Below are 22867 nucleotides of genomic sequence, written 5' to 3' on the forward strand. Positions count from 1 at the left end.
TAAATTAGCCCAAATCAGATGTTGTTTTTCTCTTAATTCAGATCTCATAGTGTGACAACAATTTTTATGTCTGGACCTACAATGTGGTCCTAAAATGTGGCAAATGCAACCTCAGTCATGTCACAATTTGTGCGAATTTTCAAAGCCCTCAGATATTTCAGTAAGATTTTCATGCCTCTGTCCTGATTCTTGCGGAAACTGGGAGAACAATTGCTATGGAGGGGTGCAGCGCAAGGACAGTGAGCAAATAAGCAGTGAACTACCGCTTGTCGGCAACACACTGTACAACTATTGATTGCTCCAGTTTTTCACACAGAGTTTGAAGAACTTTAAAGCAGCAATAGACTTGAATAAAATAATCAGCTCTGGCTGTTTAACGTACACAATGTAACACTGATGTAGAATGTATTGTCCTGGTCTTAGGTTATCATTTGTCATTATGCTCGGCTGCCAGTCCTCAAGAGGGCGAGTCCTGCATAGTATGAACTGGTTTGAGGACAGAAATCAGAAGAAAGGTGAGGAAGAAGACAGGAGAGTGGTAAGCTGGTAACCCATCTCTTTTGGTGAGAACTATATAATAATGGACAATAAATGATAACTCTCGTTCATATTATGCTTTAGTTTCTGTCTGTGTCTGTTTGTTAACCGAGAAGATGTTAACAAGATCAGGAGGATCGGAGCACACTGCCTCGACAATGTTATCGAGTGAGTAACACTGTGGGGAGCGAGTGGAGCGACGGCAGAAAGCTACCGGCATTCTCACTGTGCCGTTGCGGTATTTTACACCTTACACAACTATCAGGGAACATAGATCATAGATTAGTGTCAAAAATTGGTCTCACTGAAAAATATGAAGAGGTGTAATTATAGGCACGTCAAATAGAGGTGCAAGTCTATTAACAAAGCAGCGTCAATGAAAAAAGTCAAGCCTGCACACTGACTCCAAGAGGCAAAAGTAAACACGTGTACGTGTGTGTTTGAGTGTGTGTGTGTGTCTGTGTGTGTCTGTGTGTGTGTGTGTGTGTGGCAGGTGGCAACTGAATTCACATTTGACATTTCCCCAACTGGAGCTACTTATATTAATGAAGTTCAGCTGTAAATGTTTTTGGAACACAAAGGCCGGTGGTTACACCTGTCTTGCCAATGCGGCTTTTACATTTCAATCTGTGTTCATTAGCCTGATTGCTGCAAACAGGGAGGAAGCTTTTAAGATATGATGGGTGTGCAGATGAGTGTCTGTGGGATTAGATCGGTGTAGGATTGCAAACTGGTGTGACTGAAATGAAAATGTAACAAAATTTGCTCTATCATTATAGATGCATCTGGAAAACCACATTTGCCAAAAAATGTCATTGCCTCCATCAAAATAATTATTATAATAAATCACATTGCTGTAGCTTCTCCAGAAAAGCACTTATGTCTTCCAGAATCAGATCTCATTTATAATACTTTATTTACTTCTTCAAGTGGGTTATTGCACCGAAGAGTTCCACTCTGACCCACTTACATCTGTGCATGGTAATTTTTCATTTCAAACTTTAAGCCCTGTAAGTTTTTTCTTTCTTTTTTTTTTTTTTCAGTTTATTTTGAGACATTTAAACTCTTCCATGTTGCTGGGCTTTTTGGCGGTCCAAGTCTGTGTTAAATTATTTGACATGTACACCAGGATCAAAAGTCCTAATGCATCTTATACTGTGTGTTATGCAAATGGAGGTATTTTAATGAAGGCGGCATGAATAATTCACGAGTGGTGTTCACGAGAAACACATCGCAGAAACAAAATCATAGAGCAAAATTACTTTGAAAAAATAAAAATTGATGTTGAAGAATCTCTCCTTTTTGTTTGGTATCCAGGGTCCTTCTCAATTGCTTATTAACAAATGTCAGCAAACTGAAATAACTTGTTTAATTAGTTTAGTAAAGTACAGGAGATACACTCAATCTGTGTCCACTCAACTTTTCTCTTGCTGCCGCTACCCTTTTGTACAATAACTAAAACTTGAAAATGTCTGTGGTTTCAGAATCAATTTGTCTCTTTGGGGGTTGTTTGTTCAATACCACAGTCTGATTACTCCCTACAAAGAAAAAGAAACAAAAAAGGAACATACTGCTGCAGTTTGTGTTCTGACATTTGTTAAAATAGACCAATTGAATGGTTATTAACAAGCATGTTGATGCACTAAAAATAACATTAAAAACCTCACTGTAGGTGAGCAGGTGGAATGTTCAAACGTGAAAAAATAGGAAAGTGATTTTTGATTTAGCCGTGCAAGTTACGGATGCCATTATTCGCATTGGGTCTCTTGCAGGGATTTTGAGCAGACCTACATATTGTGTATGGACTTTGCTTTGTACCAAGTTGTTGCTTTGACAGCCCCGGGCAAAGAAAGTAAGGTGAGAATTATTCACTACCCACGCAGCACTGGGTAGTGAATAAGTCTATTATCTATTCCTCCGGCAGGAGTCTAGATGAAACCCTTTGCAGGATCAAACTCAGGACGTGTTGACCTAAAAGGGCCCGGACTGCAGTCTTTAATGATATGCATGCCGGAGTTGCTTCAAATCATCATTCATCAAGCTTCTCTTTGTTGGTGTCAGTGTTGTCATGGTCTGACTGACAGCCAGTCTGAGCCTCGTTTTCACCATCTGCACTCACGGCTACACACTTCCACTTAGAGTAATGTAATGTAAGCACGGTACAGCTGAACATCCCGGTGTCCACTTTGTCCTGCGCAGATGTCTCTACCAAAGTGCCCCCCCCCCCCCACACACACACACACACCCTGCCCTCGTTCTCTGACATAGCCAGGCTGACTTTGTAATCTTATTACCAATGCATGTCTCATTAGTTTTTGCCATGGCTGAGTCTCCCTGTCTCCTTCTGCTCTACTTATACCCTCTGACACACAACAAAGCACACACACACACACACGCACATATATCCACTCAATTGCTGGCTGGCATTTGAGGGTGTCTGGACTTGCATCTCAAGCAGTTTACCAGGGAAATAATAGTCCTCTAAAAGGATTCTTTGTATGCAGAATCATCCCTTTCCATTTGCATTCTAGTGAGACAAATTCAATTTTCGCAGAAAGTGAGTACTGTATAGCGCCATGTTGAGATGACAAAACAATGAAAGGGCCAGGGGAGGAGGACGCCAGAGACCTAAATTAGGTGGGAGTTCTTCCGGGTGCTACTGTGAGTGGCACAACTTTTATTTGAGATATTGATGCATTAAGATTTATTTTATTTTTTTCCAAAAGTGGCAATCGATAAAAGCCGGCAGGTTAGCAAGTTTTAATGAAAGACTGTGAACGAGACAGACAGAATGCATTTTAGACTGTTTCAATAACAGCCTCTAGTGTGTGTGTCTAGACGCTGATGTCTTGCTTGATGGCTGTTTTCTTGTTAGTCTGCTTTTGATTTCAATAAATAGGTAAGCCTGGGCCATTGTTTCCACAACCACTTCAAAAAAATGCAGACAAAGAGTGAAGGCCTCGGGCAGAATATGGAAAATAAAACCCTGACATTTGCGTGTAAGAGTCTTGAGCTCTCTTCCCGAGCTTCTTTTTTTCTTCATCGGCAATGTTGCTAAAGGAGGTTTCAATGAAGAGTGTGCAGTCAAATAACCTTCATTACTTAACCCCGTTTTTTCTCCACCCATCCATAACCCCTTTCTTTGGCGCTCATATTTGTATAAGAGTATTTGTATGTACTGCTCTCAATAGGCCCAGCTAGATATTTGTCCCTTTTAAAAAAGAAATTGGAGCTATGGCGTTGGTTTAACTCCTGATACCAATGCTTCTGCAAATGCTATAACTGCAGTCCCTCAAAAGCCAACAGTCTTCCTTAAGAGCATCTCCGGAAACACTTGTCACAGTTCCCCTCTCAGTGAACCTGAAGGTGTTCATTATTGATGAGATCTTCATAGCCATCATGCTACCTCCTTCTTTACTGGGTAGTTGCAGTATAAACTCAATATCTCGCAACCTGAGAAAAGTGCCAATCTTCCCTGCACGCAGTCTCCCGTCCTTGCAGCATCTTCGGTTGGCTTACAGTTGATACAAAGCTGAGTGGTTACAGCCCACGGTTACTGGGCCGGACCCACAGCATGTGTGAGCCTGCTATCGATTTCCTCCCACCAGGCAATTTCCAGGGCGTTTAGCCTAAATATCAGCTCCGATCAAATCGACTGAAAGGGAGTGATGTGCTTTGAGCTCGGACCTGGGTTTTGTGTGTGAGTGTGCAGCGTCCGCCAGTGATAACATGAGCAAAACATCGTGCAACAAACAAGGCTGTTCCATTCAACATGGATTGAAGTGATGTTTGAGGGATCCGGACCTGCGTTCCTTCAAAATAGGGCTATTATGCCTTTTGAAAGGGTTACCTACATGTCCTCAGAATAGATTTAGTGGAGCAAAAAAGCAGCTTGTGACACTTTGGGAGGCTTTTACCGAAGTAATCTTCTGTTGTTGTTTAGAGGTTTTAACATTCCACAGAGAAAGCAATTTTAAAACGGATGAGGGCATAATCCCTGGCAATACAGGGATTATCTCTTTAAATGACCTTTATTTTGGCATGAGGCATGGAGTGCTTTTCAACTCCACTATCCCAAGTCTGGTTTGATTACAGCTCCAATGCCTATTTATAATCACCAGGCTACGGACAGCCTAACTGCAGGGAGGCTGCGTATTCAAAATAGAAGCTAAGGGACTCCAAAGTATTTCAGAGATATGTAAGAAATCAATTATATTATATATATATTATTGTTGACTATTGTTTTCTCATGTTGTTTACTGTGAGGGAAGATTTATTTTTGTCTTTAACATCTTCAAATAAACTCATAAAACATGCAGTTTGGTCATTAAAGTTTCTCTGGTTTGCATTTCTATAGACCAAGTTTTCTATCTTCAATATGAAATACAGTACGTTGTTTCTGAATGCTTAAGTGGTCCTCGTATCTTAAAAGAGCTCAGTGTAGAATCGTAAACATGAAAAATAAGTCTCTAACCAATTAAACATTTAGTACTTTTGAGGCCAGCACCACTGCTATATCCTGTTTTATTACATCTGTTTAAGTAAGATTGTTGAATAGGTCAAATCTCAACTTTATTTGAGTTATATCCTTGATAAATATTTTAGTAACATACATTATGCATATGAGGATTCACCGCATTTATTGCGGAGATAACGGGTAAAATATTTCTGGGATTTGCAATGTGTTTGACCTCTGAGAAAACCAAGCTTAATTAAGCTATGTTTTTATCGTTTCAGCATCAGTTTGTGCTTAGCTTGTGAACGAAACATGCTGTATAATCTGCGTTTTTTTTCCCATTCCATGTTCAGTGGAAGGACATCTCAACTTGAAAATGATATTATCATATAAGTGGCTGCTTTTTAAATTGCAGCAGAGAAGCAGCAAACACAAACTGATGAATAATTTCACCCAGTTTAAAAGAAAAAACTGGGAGGAAAGAATCTGATATTTAAAATTTCAAAACAACAAATAGCCCGGCTGCCTGATCATTTTTAAGGGCTGTAGAATGATTCGCTCTGTGATACCTGGCGGAGTAAAGGCACATGATTAAAAATCCAAAACCTGCTTTGGTTTAAAAAGTTCCACTTCAGTACTGGAGAGTCCCTAAGGTGAAAGCTTTATTCACCAATTAGAGTTTTAAGAAGTTACTGAAATAAATGTCTTCATGATTACACCAATCAAACACAGAAACACACTTATCGGTCTAACCTTCTTTTTGATAACTAATATGTGTCCCTCCGGGAATTCCCGCAATCGACCAGGCGCATGGTTAGGAAAATCAGATACTTGAACTTGTAATCGACTTTGTGTTTGTTCTTACGTTTATGTCAGCAAACACTTTTGATGTAATGACATAAAAGGATATCAGCATTTTCATGATGAAAAAATACAAATGATCAACTTTCACCCATTTGCATATTGACAAAAATCAAAAATGTATACATGTAATATACAGTAAAGCCTTTATGACAATTTGTAATCATGAGAGCAAGAGAAAGTCAGACATCCTACACTATGTGATGAATGAATGAACAAATGATTTAGATACAAACATACATAGCATGTATACGGTGTGTGTGTGTGTATATATATATATATATATATATATATATATATGTATACAGTATGGTTTTCAGTGTTCTTTACTTTGTGCTAAATAATTTTTGATCCGCTGCTTTTTGTTACCGTACAAAATCAATGTACACCACTGAAGAGTATGGCTGATGGGTACAAAAACGCTTTATTATCATTAATAAAAACACTCGTATGAATCAGTTGATTCTCTTACAGTATGTACAAAGACTCACATGGTTTTCACGCTGATTTGTATGGCGGGTGTATTCTCTCCTCTCCAGTCTTCAGGAAAAACTTCTGCCTGCTGTTAAAACTTCTGCACATTTGGGTCATTTTTATTCCTCCATATTTGGCTAATCAAACTATATTTAATGCCAGGAAAGCTGAATTGAAAAAGTATCTTGAAAGGATCTGAAGCAGACAGTGTCAAATGGAGCCTGGCTTTATGCGGTGACTGGGCTGGGTCCACTTGGCTCGCTAACAGAACCTCCGTGCTTGCGTCCAGAATATTCTCCGATAAATGAACCATCCTCATTGAATTCTCCTCCACCGTCGGCGTAGTCGACCAGGCTGTCTCTGCTGACGCTGTCCCCTACCGCATTATTGCCATTCAGGGAACACAAGCTACTGCCCTTCAGTGGCTTTTCATCGCTGTCACTGCCATCAACAACAACAGAGAAGGATGACCGGGGTCAGTGTTGCAGTGCATAGACAAACATATTGTATAGCACATCAGGCAGATGTTTGGAAGCAACACACACATGGCCCTAAGCAGCTGTCTTTGATACACAAACATGCACACATACTTTCACATATAAGCAAAAGCTACACACATATACACAGAAACCCCAGCGCACGGAGCATGTATAGTGCAAACAGACTATTAAATGCTTGGCTGCACTGACAGACACACGGGCTTCCACACACAAAGCAAGTTCTTATGGTTTCAATACATCACTACGGGCAGTAGGCAGGAGTGGATGCAGCTGCTGCACAGCAGGAAAGGGAGCACAAGGGAGGCAGGCAGGGCTTGCTACAATCACTTCACTAATTGTTAATTGTCAAGGCTTCAGGACCAAAGGCAATTTCAAATCTCTTTAGAGCCGACGATGGAAATTGCTGGAGCGCAGTGAGAAAGAGGGCGGCTGGGAGATGTGTGTGTGTGTGTGTGTGTGTGTGTTTGAATTGGGGGGGCTGAGATTGAGAAAGGGAGAAGGGGATAGGGGGGGCATGCGCAATCCCAGACAAACAGCCTGTCATTCCCTTAATTCCCAAAGGGCCCACATGCCGGCCAAGGAGATTAGATGCCAATTTAAGGCTGGGCAACTGGCCAGCTTGCAGGTGTCTCACTACAAGACGCAGGGTCACCTCAAAACACTGAGGATATTTTTCCTCCCTGTCCTCTTTTTTTTTAATTCCCTGAACTATCTATGTTTGGTAACACCTCTCTCTAGTTTAGTATTCATAACACAGAGTGTCTGCATTCAGAAGCAACGCTCAAGTGGCTGGTGTATGATAGTGCCATTTGAGGCCTGCTGTAGTTGACACCTGTGTCAAACACAAGCTTGACATTTTGAGCAGCATTTTGGTGCAGAAATGTGGTTCAAGAAAAGATTACAAATCGGATCTCCCTCACAGGGATTTATAATGACCAATCTTATCTATACTATTTAATGAGGCCTTTTAGCATGCAAGCCACATAAGGTCCGCATTTCAACTCTTATCAAACCTTCTTTCTCTGACGACTCTAGAGTGCTGAAGATAAGTAGCTGTTATCTTTAGAGCAGTGGAATGCCACAGCCGCTGCAGCCCTCCCACAGTGACTTTGAATACAGTGATAAAATGGGGCTGAGTGCTTCTGAGCCGCAGCTCATTCAAGACCCTGGTCAGGATCCAGCTCGGTGTCAGCTGTTTCCGTGAAAAGGCTTTCCTTCAGCCACACAAACAAGAGTGAGATGGAGGCACACCAACCGGACAGAAGATAATTAAATTTGTCTTGCCATTGACCCATGCTGACTTGGTCTTGGGGCAGCACAGAGACTTCAGGTGCAAGATGGATTTTTTTTCCCCCCCTTTGCACCTGAAGTTGTATTTATTTCAGTTTAATGGTGTCTGGAGGAAAACTTCACCGCATCTGCTGCCACCTCCTGAATTGCACATAAAAATGTGAGAAGATGAGGGCTGAGATGAGCGGGGGTCAAAAGAGAAAAAAAAAAAACAACTACAGGTAAGCATGCTCAGGAAAAAATTGCATAACACAGTCGGCTAAAAGGGTAATCCAGTTATGACACCTGCTGTACCTGCAGTGGACCGAGGGGAAAGGCAGCAGAGCGCTGTCTAAATACTCTCAACCATAATTGCCACTTGTCAGCTCCCCAGACATGTGGCACACCAGTGGGTGGTCCACTGCCTTCAGAGTTTCAAAGGGCACAAGAGAGCCCTGAATCCAACTCTAAAGCCCGGAAAAACAACATCATAGTAAGGCTAAGGGCACTCCGGGGCGACAGCAGTCAGGACAGCGTCACAAGCCCAGCCATGAGAGGCATTCGAAACAGATAGCTGCAGCCACACATCTGCACCAACTCACACCTAAACACCTAAATAATGTGGCTTCCCCTGCCTGATGAGCTCCAAAATGAACTTGGTATCACAACAAATATATCAATACAGAAGGTGTGCAAGCCACCATCACGTGTGTGCAGCAACAACTGATAACCCTATCCATCCACACAATTTAAGTCATTCTGAGCTTTCGGATAGTAAAAACTTACTTATTAAGTCTTTAAGCTGTATAATCTATATTAATGGATTTGTAGACGCTAGACAATGCTTTTTTCTTTTTTAATAGAATTATAGTCTTGGCAAGAATCAAAGGAGCACAACTGGCAGCAACCACACAATTGTGACTAATCATGTTCTGAATAATACGATGACGAGCAGAATCAAAGCAGACAGAAGAGGCTATTTTAGGTGATTTCTGTTGCGTGTGCACAAACAAATGCGCCACTGTCACACAGTTGCTGCAGTGCTGTAAAGCGAAATAGGATTCAGTTGATTTCCCTAAACTGTCACTGCAGCAGCTAAACAAAAGCAAACAATGGGAATTCAACAGCTATTATAAAATACAACAGCTGTCTTCTTCGGCCTTAAAGCCTCAGCTTTTCCACCCATTTGCCATGCTTAGTCTATGCCTATTTCCAGAAATTACTGTACAACAAAAATCAATCTGTATGTCTCCAGTGGGAGCTTCCTCTATTGTAATTAAAAGTGTGGCCTCTATTGAAGATAGTCCACAGAATACAACTTAATTCACAATGTGAATTAGTGTTTAACAGTAAATCTAGATCTGTTAAGTTCTCAGGCAAGCAGAGGCACTACAGTAACAGACAGCAACATTTAATGTTTTAACTACCTGCAGTCTCCTCAAAGACAAGCAGATCTAAGAGCTTAAATAGTTAATAGCATTACAGCTGTTGTCTGCCTTCCGTTCACTTTAAGTGAAGACTACGTGACCGCAGAATTCAAGAACAAGCTTCCTGTTGTGGTGCAAGATTCCAGGCAACTTGTAGACCAAAGTTCATGTTTTGCTCAAATTTGAATATGAATCTGAATGGTTGGCAATTACGCTGTTCTGCACAATATGTATAACTGAATTGGCCTAAATATAAGAAAATATTTGTTTAAAAAATGGGGCTCATATTATATTTATTATATATGAGGCCTGTCACTGTATTACACTTTTTTCTTCCTGTTGGAGTTTGGATTTAGAAATTCAGATTCTGACTGTATATTAGGTATATGTGTAAGTATGTTTAAGTCAGCTATAATTATATTACACAGAGAGACAGCAAGCATACACTGATTTTCAGGCAGACATTTTAGTTAAACTAGAGAAACACTCTACGTGCACTCCATAAAAAAAATACACATAACAAGAAACAAGCAGCCTACCAGTATGCACAAACACACACATACTAACACACAAAATAACGAACTAAATCCTACGAAAAACGAGGTGAAACACACTCTGCTGAGCGCACACATGCACACAATCAGAATCTAACAACAAAGTAACTGCACAGACTGCAATTGCAGCTACAGGGGAACAAACTTCAGCTAGTGGTGTCACCCACTACTCTTAACTTCTCCGTGTGATTACCTAGCTCATTAAAGGATGAGAACATTGGCTTCTAGGCCGATCCCGGTAAAGCTCATGAGTGCAAGGTTTGCTTTTCGGGATGGGAGAGAAAAACATTACTGTGACACATGACAAATGAGTTTCTCAGCCAGAAAATATGTATCATATGGTTGTTAGATTAATATTGCTACAACATAATGCATTTCAAGGAGATAAAAAAAATGTCATCCCCTCGGCACACTTTTGCACTGCAGATTTCCTCTGCGGAGTGGGAGTACAGCTCACCTGTATTCACAGAAGGTGTCATCATTCACGCCTTGTGACTCCACATCAGGGTGGAGGTCCTCCTTCTCTTTCACTGTGGGTGGGTGGTGGGGGGTGGGGCGCACAGAAGACAGACATTTCATCACCATTGCTAAAGAGCAGCACTTTCATCCGTAGACATAATACATTCTCCTTGTACTGTTGGGACACAAAATCATTTGTAATGCTTCAAATTCAGATAACTAGAAAGGTCTTTAACATTTGCACACTCTTCACAATTAACATTAATGCCACTAACCAATTTTAATGTTGTGGCTGATCGGTGTATGCTTAGTAGGTGTAAAGTTATAAATTATTTGAACTTTTACAACTCACCAGTGTATATAAGAGTTAAAATTCAATAGTCATAACCGAAAAGCTTTTGAGAAAAAGTAAATATGACTGTGTAAACTTTATATCAAGTTTGTGCTCTGAAAGCCTCTTTCTGTGTGTCTGCACAAAGTACTGCACATCAGCTCTTTGTGTAAATATGCTTTAAAAATACCAGTTGCTTTGAGAGAGACAACAGAGGGATTTCATGAAAACGAGCTGGATGGGCAAAGGGGGAATCCAAAGGAGCTGATGAAATATTCAGTGCTTCATGTCAAAAGCTACAGTAGGCAAAGAAGTGGAGTTGTGAGGAGAGGACGGGAAAGGTTGAGTGGAAAGAAACCGAGTGAAGAGACACAATGCAGGTACCACTGTGAAACCAAATTGGGCTCTGGTACCGCGCAGCACAAAGGCGCAGAGGAAGAGCCAGGAAGGTCTGCACAGGTGAGAGGTGGGTAGGAGTGGAACAAAGCCAGCTGATTCTCACTCATGTTGCTTGGCGAGGTATGTTATCACAGGTACCAATCAGACCTAACAGGGCCATACAAATTATTTCACATGCGGTAAAACTATATTAGCTGCAAGCATCTCATGGACAGTTCATTTGGGGTTAATGATCTTGGGCTTGGCAGGGTTGGCATGCAAAGGGGTCCAACACGCATGCATAATGCATTTCCAAATGGGGTCGGGGTCAGGGTTGAGGCCCACTGCACATTTTCATTCCTTCAGGAGGTCAACTAAAATACGCTTAAGAGTCAAAGCAAAGTTTCATCCTGAGAAACTGGTGGTGTCAGAGATAATTCAAGTAAACATTGCCAAATCTGACTGATAGCTTCAAAATGTACTGTACATTTCGTGAGCTGAATTTTGGTTCACTTCATGAAGTGAAACGAGAAGGGGACCCAACCCTGGTCAAAGACTAACTGACCTTTTTCCATGGAGAAAATGTCTTGTCGCTGGCGTGGCGGTGGCGTACCTGCATACTTGCCACCTTTGTTTCTCCGCACAAAACAGGCCATGAGCGCAACAAGGGTGAGGAGCGCCACAGCACACATGGTCCCAATGAACCATCCCTGGGTCGAAAAGTCGCTCTGCTGACCTTCTGCACCTGAGAAAAAAAAAAAAGCGAACAGACACAGAGCTCAAAGAGCGACTCACCACACTGGTATATTTGAGTATGACAATCATCTCAAGCACTCCTCATATAACCTCTTCCTTGACTAGAAGAGAAAAACACAATGGATTCAAGTTTGTATTTCACTCACATTCCCTTCAGCTAGCACACTTTGTCTCTTCTGAAGGAATATCAGATAAAAGGGAAACAAAACAAATGTGCAGAGACGCAAGAAAATAAACAAACTCACACATTCACCAAAGCCAATATTATTTTGTCACCGACATCGTTTGTACTGTTAGGTCTGGTTACTAAACCCTATTGACTGCTACTTCTTTCTCTCCTCTCACCTTTGACTCGAGTCTGGATAACGTCTTCGAAAATGCTAGCATTATCAAGCAGCCTCTTGGCCATGAGGCGTACAGTGTACAGCGTCCCGGGTTTGAGCCCATCAATTATGTGGAAACTCTGAGAAGTGTTTACAGCCTCTGAAATCCGCCAGTTACCATCACCTACACAGCCAAGCACAAGAAGTGCACAAGCAGCAAGTCTGTATTAGCCTTCATGCAACCAAAAAAAGAAGACAGGATTAGCTGTTGCCAAGGAATAAATGTTTCCTAAGTTAATGTATTTGTAGTACAATATATAACTTTAAATACATCTTAATAATTTTTGAGGACATCATGGAAATGATGGAAGTTGCCATGCAGACATTAGGCTTACAGTATAACATATTTTTAGATGTTTATTGAAAACCTTCCCAGTTGCATTTAAACCTGATGCCACAATGTTAAGCAAGGCGGGGACAGGAAGAGTAGCTTACGGTTATTCATATAAGCCACATAAAGCTGTGAGTCCTGCTGCTCTTCTCTGGCAGTCCAGCTGATTTTGGCAAAGGTGTCACTCACATAGGAGCTTATGTTCAACAGGGCTGGAACTGATAAAGAGAGAAGAAATGGTAGAAGGAAAATCAGAAGGAAAGGAAAACAGAGACGGGCAAAGAGAAAAGGAGAAAGAAGGCAGGAAAAGAGGATTAGTAGAGGCAAATAGGATCCCCCCGCAGCTTGAGAACAGTGCAGCAGAAACACTTCAAGACGACAGTTCAAAAGGCAGCGCTGGGCCCCAGACTTAATTGAGTGGAGCCGGATTTTGGCTCATAAAGGGTAGATATAGAGATCGTGGGCGGGAGTGACATCTAGTCTTCACTCTCGCTTAAGCAAAGCTGGAATTTCCTGACGCCCCCACCATTAGCGGATATCGGAACAGATTGAAACGACTGCACGTCTCAAATCCCATTGTTAGTGGAAAGTTCAGGTACAAGATGAGATTAGATCACAGGGATATTATTGGCTATACATGTGTGAGTTTGAGCTATATACCTAAAGCAGTGGTTCTCAAACTTTTTCTGGTGTACTCCCTTGCAGAAGTTCACACGCCCCCACCTCAATTTCCATCAATCATTAACAAGGATAGAGGAGGCGACTAATAAAAAAGGATCCAAGCTGATTTTTAATGAAATACCCCCCCCAACCAGTGGCTTTATGCATCCTCAGGGAGGCCTGCCCCACAGTTTGAGAACCACTGACCTGAAGAAAGATGAGTAGAATTGCCTGGGATAGAGCTGGGAAAGGAGCAAGAGCAGTTGTAGCCTGAAATCAAAGAGAAGCCTCAGATGTTAGATTCCTGTTACAATACTGTCAGGCCCAGTGCTCTAGATCCTGCAACAAGCGAGCTCCATAGACTACATGAAAGCAGGATTGTTAGAGCAACCAGGAAAACTGGAATAATGGTAGTAACTGCTGAAGTACAGTGCAACTGATAGTAAACACACTGTAACTGTAGCAGGGATTGTGTCGTTTTACAAAGAAATGTATTATAACCCAAACTATATTTGTACAACTATATAGGACAAACATTTGCTGAAGCTCTGGCCATCTACTAGCTGCACCAACACACCTACAACCTTGTCTGTATCTACCATCACTACTTCTATGTTAGCTTGCTGAAGCAGCTGCAGGTGGTGGTACATACTGCTCTGAGCAGGGGCCATAGCTGGAGTCAGGGACGAATCTTCAGAGGGATAAAAATAAAATGAAATACAGCGGAAGATTATAAATATATGGAAAGCCAGCTTCAAGGTTTATAGAACAGACACAAACACACGCGCGCACATACGCACACACACACACACACACACAGATTTATAGGGGTGCGTGATTTCACGTGCATGCATATCCAGATATAAATCCGTGGGTACTGCATCCTCATAAACACTTGCATGTGGATACCTACATAAATGATCTGTTTGTTAGTGGCACTTTCCGTTTGTTGACTGGTGGAGCACAGAACACTGGAGGGCACTGTGCTGCAAAAAGATTTACACTTTTTCCCTCGCAAATACATACTACTTAATGATTCTAACAAGAAATTGAGTATGTAGTGTATTTTATGACAATGATGGTGATTTGATGAACAATCATATCCCACAATGCAATGCACAAAAAATGGAGAAGCGACTCAAAACTGAAATAATTTTGGAATAGATCCAAAAGAAACAATGAATCAGAGAATCTTTTCCATTTCGCTTTTTGTTTAACAAGTTTCCATATTTATAATTGTCAGATCCAAAATCACAGTTCAACTGCCCACACCTTGTATCATTTTTTAATTTCATTTCTTGCATGCTAACTGCCAGGTAGTCTGGTATGATTTGCACAGGTACCATACATATACGCATAGTATTCAGATGTGGTTTGGAACCTAAACACGGCTAGTTTCTCATCACGGTGCTACTTGGACTTGCTTTTCTTTAAAAAAGGGAAAAATACAATATGCAATGAAAAACTACCAGTAGGAACTTGGATGTTGTGTATTTTTATTATTTTTACAGTTTTGAGGATTTGTACTCCAACACATGACGACACAGAAAATATTAACCTGAATTTAATTAGTGAATAGATTGTAGTGTTATGGGTTTTGGATTAGTTTAAAGGGAAATTTGTCACATAGTTTGATTTTTTTTAGTTTTCATTTTGTTGGTTTTGGTCCAATAATCTGTGTTGGTAATTTTCTAGTGTTACATTGATTTTTACATGGACTGAATTTGCAATCATTCGTAGAAACGTTTAATTAGCTGTGAACCACACATCCTTTAATTTGCACATTTGCACATTGCCTGTATTAGTTGTCATGTTTTGTGCCCCTACCTGAACTTATATTGAAGAAGGGAACACTGGTGTACACTGAAACAGCCTGTTCTACTCTGATTGCTGAATCCTGAGCTGATTAGAGCGAAGATAAAGTGAACAAAAACTTTTTCAAACATTAAGTTAAAGCCATTAGCAAATTTGTTGCCAACAACAACTTCGGTTTTCAAATGCTGTGCCAGGGAGCAAATAATTTAATCTCTGGAGGAGCTGGTTATTTTTGTATAGCTTTAGAGGTACAGTACATGCTCCTCCCTGTTTTTGTCTAGTTTGTAACCTGATTTATCCGTGCTGCTTTGTTATCTCATGAGACTTGATGAAGAAAAACTGATATTTTTCTCTGTCTGCCACACTCTTCAGCTATGGCTGTTAGCTGTTTTCTCTCAGATGTTTCACCCCATTCTTCTGTGTCTATCTCTTACTTAAGCCACTCTCTTTGTATTACAAGCCTTTCAAACAAACACACGTGGACAAACACACATGAAAGAACAGCAATAGAGGTATTAGCAGATACACACACATATCTGCTAATACCTCTACTGCTGTTCTTTCAGTCTGGTATGTCATTCTGTAATTTTTCCAGACTATTTTTAAGCTTACTGTTTACCCTAACTAAATGGCGATAAGCCTTAAAAGCTCATTTAGTCACCGAGGTGAAATCTAAAAGGAACAGTTCAGAGCCTGGGCTTACTAAGTCATATGCATTTTTTGTTTCCACTGTCAGTCCATCCCTCCCCATTAATGTCACTAAATTCATGATGTCCCTGCTCCGTGCTATTGGCATCCATAAATCTACTCTGCTGCATTGTGACTAACATGCCCTGAGGACAGCGCTCTGAAGCAGAACCATTTTATCTCCGCTCCGAGCCTCTACTCAACCATATTTACAAACAATGCATCTGATGGCTCTCAGGCTGGACATCCACCTACAAGATGCAGAGCCTCTCAAAGGAAATATAAAAGCCAGAGAGGAATGAATAACTTTTATTAAAACATTCAGAGAGTGGAGAAACATTTTGTTGTGCATTTCTTCCCCCCTGCCCAGTAATGAAGGGAGCAAAGAGTTTTTCAGGAACTTTGAACTGTCACAAAATTCTAGCTCTCATTTCCAGCGTCACTCGTGTACTATTAGGGCTGAAATTAACACCTGCCAAATACAGCTAAAACTGTACTGTGGCAGGTAATGATGTCAAATTAGAAGACCAGAATGGCTGTATTGAATTATATGGTTCAACAAACAACCAATGTAGAGTTTTAACAAAGAGTAAAACTAAAAGAGACAGAATCTGCATGGTTCTACTTTATGTGAAATAGAAATTAAAGCCACTATGTCTGTAGAATTTAAACATTTTGGGCTTTGGCACCCCCTAGTGGTAGAATGTATATGCACGTAGGCAGCACCATGACCAGGACTGTCTAATTTTTTGTACTAAACCAAATAAATAGATATAAAAAGGATGCCAACAGAATGATTTAAATGATGCTATTATCCCATAACCTCTAACACATATTAGCTTTAACCAATTAATGCCATAACTAAGAGGGATTTGAATGAAGTGGCTCAAAATTGTCAACATACAGTAGCTGACTGAGTAAACTATAACATTTTACCCTTGGTTAGCCAGGATTGGAGAGAAGAGATGGGTTTCTACTGACTGCTACATTTCAAATCAAACTACCTTTACTGTGGTTGATCTAGACACATTTTCATGTTTTGAATATCTTACGTTGGAGCTGACATGACGACACACAGTTATCCATAGTTAGGCTTTACAGACAAGCAAAGCAATTATCACGGTTTCTTTGTGAATGATCTTAATTATGCTATCATCAGTTTTTACAGAAAAGTTTTAAATTTGGACCTAAACATTTTCATAAACAATAATGCTGACCCTGATGCTACTGACTGATTAACCTATTAGAATTTACTCAGTTAATAGAGGTTAATATCAAATGGCTGTTTCTGATGGTTATTATGAACTTTTGCTTCCCATTTGTAACTACAAGCATCAGCGAACTCACAGTTCAGAACATTATCCGAGATGCTAGAGCAGAGGTTTTGCTCTCTGAACTTTATCTTTCGTTGTAGCACTGGGCAGATGCTTTGATCTCATGCTCGCTCTTCTCACTTCACATCCTGCTTCCTTAAGGTGATGTATGCAGAGTGTATAATATCTATAATGTATGTATAATATCAGCGCTTTGTTGATGACACATAATATTACATTTCTGTAGAGCCAAATGAACTTAATGCCTTAGGCTCATCCATCTTTTTGCATTACAAACTAGATTAATAATATCTTTCAACACCTCATAGAAAAAACCAAAAAAAACTAGTAGGCCCCAAGGCAAAAGAGATGCACCATCCAAGAATCTTGGATCTCTGGTTCCCCAGATGAAATCAAAAGTTATACTTTAAGTCTGTGTCTTTGAATCTCAACTAAGCTTTAAATTGCACATCAGCAGATGACCAAAATAGCATTCTTTCATTTAATGAAGTTTATGTATAGCGTAGGCCAACATGTCAGGGTACAAATGATCCTAAATTAGCAAGATGCCACAAAGCCCAATCCATTCTTTAATCTCATCCAGCACATTGTAACTTGTTGCTCATAAATCTGGTGCAAGACTTCAAAACAAAATTAAAAAGAGGAAGCACAGCATGATGAGTTACACTGGCTCGCTGTAACATTTCAAAAAGTCCTTTTGCTTTTTTATGCAGCTCTAAATGGCTATCGACCGACCTGATCTGCAGACTCCCTGTCGTTTTACTGGATGTGTCTTCAGGTTCACTTGGATCCTCTGCTGCAGGTTTGTTATACGTTCATAACCTCCATCATTTTTTAAACTGGAGACACACCTTTTTTTAAATGCAAACCGTGGAAAAGGTTCATTCACAAGGATATTAGGGAGGCAATGTCACTGAGCATTTTAAAGCAGCAGCTTGAAACCTAATTTACCTGTTTCAGTTTGTTCTTTCCTTTATTAGTATCCTATTTTATAACTGATAGGGTACGCTGTGTTCATTATTGTTAGTTTGTGCTTGTTTTTTCTCAACCTTTTTCTTGTGTCTATTCTCATTACCTCTCCTCATTGCAAAGCATTTTGAGCTTTTTTTGTGTGAAGGGCACAATTGTAATAAAGTTCATTTTCATTTCAAGAAAACAACTTTGACAAGTGAGAATCCAGAGGGGCAGAAATCTATAACCGAGAACTGATGATAAAACATCCTGACTTATATTCAGAGTGGTCCAAGTTCCAAAAAGATTGGATCCTACAATTCCCTCAACTAAAAATGTTTTCAAAGGCTGACAGGTACTCCCTGTAACTATAAAAAGTGATTTCATTTGGGGCACAGTACAATAAATCATTATAATTACATTGCAACTACCATTATGTTTCTAACACTGGAGGGGCTTTCAAATGCAAACCACACTACCACCACAGGTACACTGATTTCATCTACTCACGTCTTGGAGTGACAGTGTTGCTCTCCTGGGCCACGGAAGGTCCACAACCTGCTCGAGTGCAGGCACTGAGGTGGAGGCGGTAGAGGCTTCCCTCCTCTAAGCCCTGAAGCTGCCACTGAGTCGTGTCAGCCCCAGTGATGTTCATCTCCTGGGAGTCAACCACCAAAAGCGTGGTCTCATTAACTAAAGACAAAGGAGAAAGATGTCAGGTCAGTTCAAGTGGTGTGAGTGAGCCTACGATGGATAGACGCTGAAAAAGTCATCATTGTTTGGCTCAAGTTATATGTTAATGGAACACAACTATAATGACAGTCAATGGTCGAAGGAGGGGGAAGATGAGGAGATGTTATGCTAGCTCAAGCAGAAAGTAAATGTAGCAGATACATGTACTGACAGGTGAGCTGAGGGGGAATACATTATGAAGAAAGGTGATAGAAGATGTAGGGAGCAGATAGAGAGCTCGGGGGGGGCAGTAAACAAGTGGCAATGGATGAAAAGAGGAAGAAGAGGAGAGAGGGGGAGGAAATGGAGGAGACTTAATGAAGGAAAAGCTGGAAAGACAAAAGTGTGAAAGGAGGAGAAAATTCTAAGAACAGATGGAAAAGCAGAAGGAAGACAAAGAGGCAAAAGAAAAAAATTAACATAAGGTAGATGAAGTAAAAGGAAATCAGAAGAGTAGCAATCATAAGCAGCATAACGTATAACCAAACATGCATTATAGATCAAAGTACAGTATGTCTGCAGACTGTGGAAAGCAACATACTTCTCCCCCTAAACCCCCTTTGTTGATGTCATTACTGTGCCAATGTTGAAACGCAGGTGAGAGCCGAATATGTGCCAAGCCTGTTGTACAGCTTCGGAAAAAAAAAAAAAAAACACTGGATATTTTATGCATTTTGAAGACCGTCAGATCATTCACTGACTACTTACACAGCAGTTTCATGACTCAACCGTATGTGCAGACTGTGCATAATGCACGACATAAAATATTTTATTCATAGAATTAACAGAAAACAAAATTGAAATATGCCTACATGTGACATGGTGAACCACTTCAACTGAACAACCTCCAACATCCACAAGACTGCACTGTATGGGAATAACTGTGTAAGGTCTGAAATTGGATATGGGAAAAAGCAGAAAGGAGATGGGGATCGAGTGCATTGGAGAGCTGGCCAGACTCCGTGGGTGTTGGTGGAGGCAGCAAAGGGCCGTCTCTGCCTTCACATTCTACACAAAAGACTTCAGAAATGCCAGCCAATGAGAGTGTAGGCTTTGAAAACAGAGAGAGCTTAATGAAAGACCCTTACTCACTTATTCACCCTAACAGTACTGAAGCTGTTTTTTCTTTCCAAGAGGAAATCCTCCTGAATGATAAATGCCTCAAGAAATTTGTTGAAGAGGCGCAAACAGCACTGTTTAAATGAACCTTTTGAAGAGAACCTGCTGCCCAGGAGGACAGGAGATAAGAAAAACTGAGGAAACTGTCGAACCACAATCTAAAGTAACCTGTACAACTGGGATGCTGCATACCCTTGTGAAGTGTTCAGTGTTAAACACTGCCACCTACTGTCTGGTATTATAACACAAGAGGGGAGAGGAAAGGGAATAAGGGCAGATGAGAGTGCGTGCAGCAGGTTGTCAGGTTTTTCGAAAGGGAATCAAAACTTTTGTATGTGCAAAGGTAAACTGGAGGATCTGAGAACACTCCCCCAACACTTCCTCCCCTCTGACCTGATTTTTTCTCACCTCCCACCACTGATGCTGCATCAACACTCCTGCTTACACATCGCCCACAATGCCTCACCCAACAGAAAATAAAAAACACTGAGCTACAGCACAGAGAAATCTATTCATGAAAAATCTTGCAAGGACAAAGGTCTTCACTGTGTGAGTTGGTGGATAATTAGTCAAACAACACTGTGTGTACATACTGAGGTGGTACTGCAGGAGATAACCAGTGAGGATGCCGTTCGCCTCCGGGGGTGGACCCCATACCAGCAAAATGGAGTCTTTCTGGGCATTGGAGGCGGTCAGTACGGGCACTTGTTCAGGAACTATGAAAATGACAGTAATGTTAATGAATCTACTGTATAGACATGTTTCTCCAATGGCTTGTTTCTTATTTGGAGGTGGTCAAACATTACATCAGTGTGCCAGCAAGTTTTAGTGTTAAAAATATTATTGCATGCTTGAATCATGACAGTCAGTAATGTACAAACGAGCTAAGATTTCTCTCTCTCAGTTCAAGTGTCTTTTCATGCTTGATATTTTTTCTGTGCATTAAACTTTATTTTGAAAGCTGTGTAATTTTTCCTTATCTGCTAAACAGATGAAATGTCACCATATTACAATTTGATGTTTTTAAGCAGCTTTGTCATTTTGCAAGGCTGCAACACTGAGCAGACTTTAACAAGTATTTTCATGAAAAACTTCATCAGGCTACCTTTGATGACTTATTCTTTCTCTACAGGTCTTAACAATAAACACTGTACTTAAACTATTTTATTTAAAGATCCCCTCCCGACATCTTTAAGACATGTTTAGAGACAGAGGCAGAAAAAATTCTGCTTTGAATTACATTTTCTGTGTGATATGTTTTAAATGCCCACTGAGTCATCAATATCTTTTTCTGCAAGCTTGTGTGTATTTTTTAGCGTTTGTGTACTTTTCCCAAGTAGTTCTAAGTGTGTCGAGAACACCCATACGTCGTGTGCTGAACGGTATGTGTTGTTAACGACACCTCACCTCCCTCTGGAGTGTTGAAGGTGACCGGGTCACTGTTGGGCCCATTGCCCTTCTTGTTGAAAACGCTGACAGTTAGCCTGTACTCGGAGAAAGGTTCCAGGCCTAGCACGATGGCATGTCTTCTCTTCCCAGGGAAGGGCAGGGACTGGCGGTCATCTAAAATATTGCTGGGATTCAGCAGACTCCGCCTCCTCAACCAGTGAACCTGTCAGAGGGAAGTAATGGAAGATGTTGAGGAACAAGTCTGAACAGACCATAGAGAGGAGAAAGTCAGAGACAGAGAGTAAGACAGATGAGCAGCAATTAAAGCTTAGTTTCACCTGTAATGAGGCAGATATCTGAAATCGGTGAACTTATTAACATTTTAACTCAGAAGTATAGTTGTCTTTTACCTCTATTAATCACTGTACTGCCTACATACATGCATACATCAATGACAACACCTAAACAGAGTGAAGGTAGGGGAGAATGTGCCAAAGAACATCATTTTTACAGGAGGTTGATCATATCACCACATTTATTAGGCAATTTTTAATTGAATTATAAACATACAAATTTGATAAAATTATACATAAATGAAATTAACAAATTAAAGATTATAAAATACTCCATACACCAGTCAGCAAAAATGTAATCTGGGGATTTATTTCTTGCTTAATTCACAAGGCTATTTATTCTTTCAAAACTGATGCAGAAATCCCAACGGTGGGTTTGTCCTCCACAGGTGCTGCACCACCGTTTCTTAGTTAACTAATGACAAAATCGTTCAGCCAGAAAATTTACAACATTCAGAAAACAGCCATTAAGGGAGTCTGAAATACAGCAAGTGAAAACAAAATGGGTTGGGCGAACTTCACAAAATCTTTACAAATCATTAAATTTTACTTTCTCTACGTGCTCCATACTAAAATGAATGCTCGTTACTATAGTAATGTGTCCTTACCTGATAAAAATCTGTCATATTTAACTGACATATAACTTTATTTTTAGAAAACTGTGAGTTGTAAGCTTTACAAGCAACACCAACATGTCACTCATTATGTCCTGTTCAACCTACACAGCCTATCAGCATTATATAGCCGGACTACTATGGAAGCTTTTCTCTAAAAATATTGATATCAGAGATGAGGCTCAGGTAGCCTCAATCATTAATGGAGCTTTAGAGTTTTTGGATATAACACCTAAACAATAATAAGATTCAGTGTTGTAAAGTCACAAAATTAACATTTTCGTGTCTCAGCTCTAGCCTGCCCCTTTAAAATGTTTGTTTGCACTTATAGTATTTGTTGAAAAAGGGCACTTATAAAAGACAAAGCAGTGGAAGTGAGTGGTGTGTCTTTCCTGGGGATCTGTCTTTGGTTATGACACACTGAAGACAGGTGAGTGAGAAGGCATGAGAGAAGAAATATCTAATACAATGAGACCTAGAAACAAATATGCTAGAAT

The 22867-nt window shown here is 40.4% G+C and overlaps 1 protein-coding gene across 10 annotated transcripts in view; it reads right to left on the reverse strand.

Annotated features, from left to right (window-relative positions):
• Positions 1-5695: 5695 nt before the first annotated feature.
• Positions 5696-22867, reverse strand: part of LOC120803743 (neural cell adhesion molecule L1-like protein) — a 49555-nt gene continuing 32383 nt past the window's right edge. For 4 of the 10 annotated variants that reach the window (XM_040152579.1, XM_040152580.1, XM_040152578.1 and 1 more), the window contains exons 21-29: positions 21422-21626; positions 20608-20730; positions 18674-18856; positions 13584-13646; positions 12821-12934; positions 12348-12509; positions 11812-11991; positions 10536-10608; positions 5696-6769 (exon numbers count right to left, since the gene is read on the reverse strand). In XM_040152579.1, coding sequence (XP_040008513.1) covers positions 6556-6769; positions 10536-10608; positions 11812-11991; positions 12348-12509; positions 12821-12934; positions 13584-13646; positions 18674-18856; positions 20608-20730; positions 21422-21626 — 1317 coding nt within the window. In that variant the 3' untranslated portion in view covers positions 5696-6555. Of the gene's footprint in view, positions 6770-10271; positions 10342-10535; positions 10609-11811; positions 11992-12347; positions 12510-12820; positions 12935-13583; positions 13647-14028; positions 14068-18673; positions 18857-20607; positions 20731-21421; positions 21627-22867 lie in introns of all 10 variants that reach the window. The other 6 variants (XM_040152585.1, XM_040152583.1, XM_040152581.1 and 3 more) reach the window with 6 other exon arrangements.

This window comes from Xiphias gladius, chromosome 18 (genome assembly GCF_016859285.1).
Source record: "Xiphias gladius isolate SHS-SW01 ecotype Sanya breed wild chromosome 18, ASM1685928v1, whole genome shotgun sequence".
Taxonomy (NCBI): Eukaryota; Metazoa; Chordata; class Actinopteri; order Istiophoriformes; family Xiphiidae; genus Xiphias; species Xiphias gladius.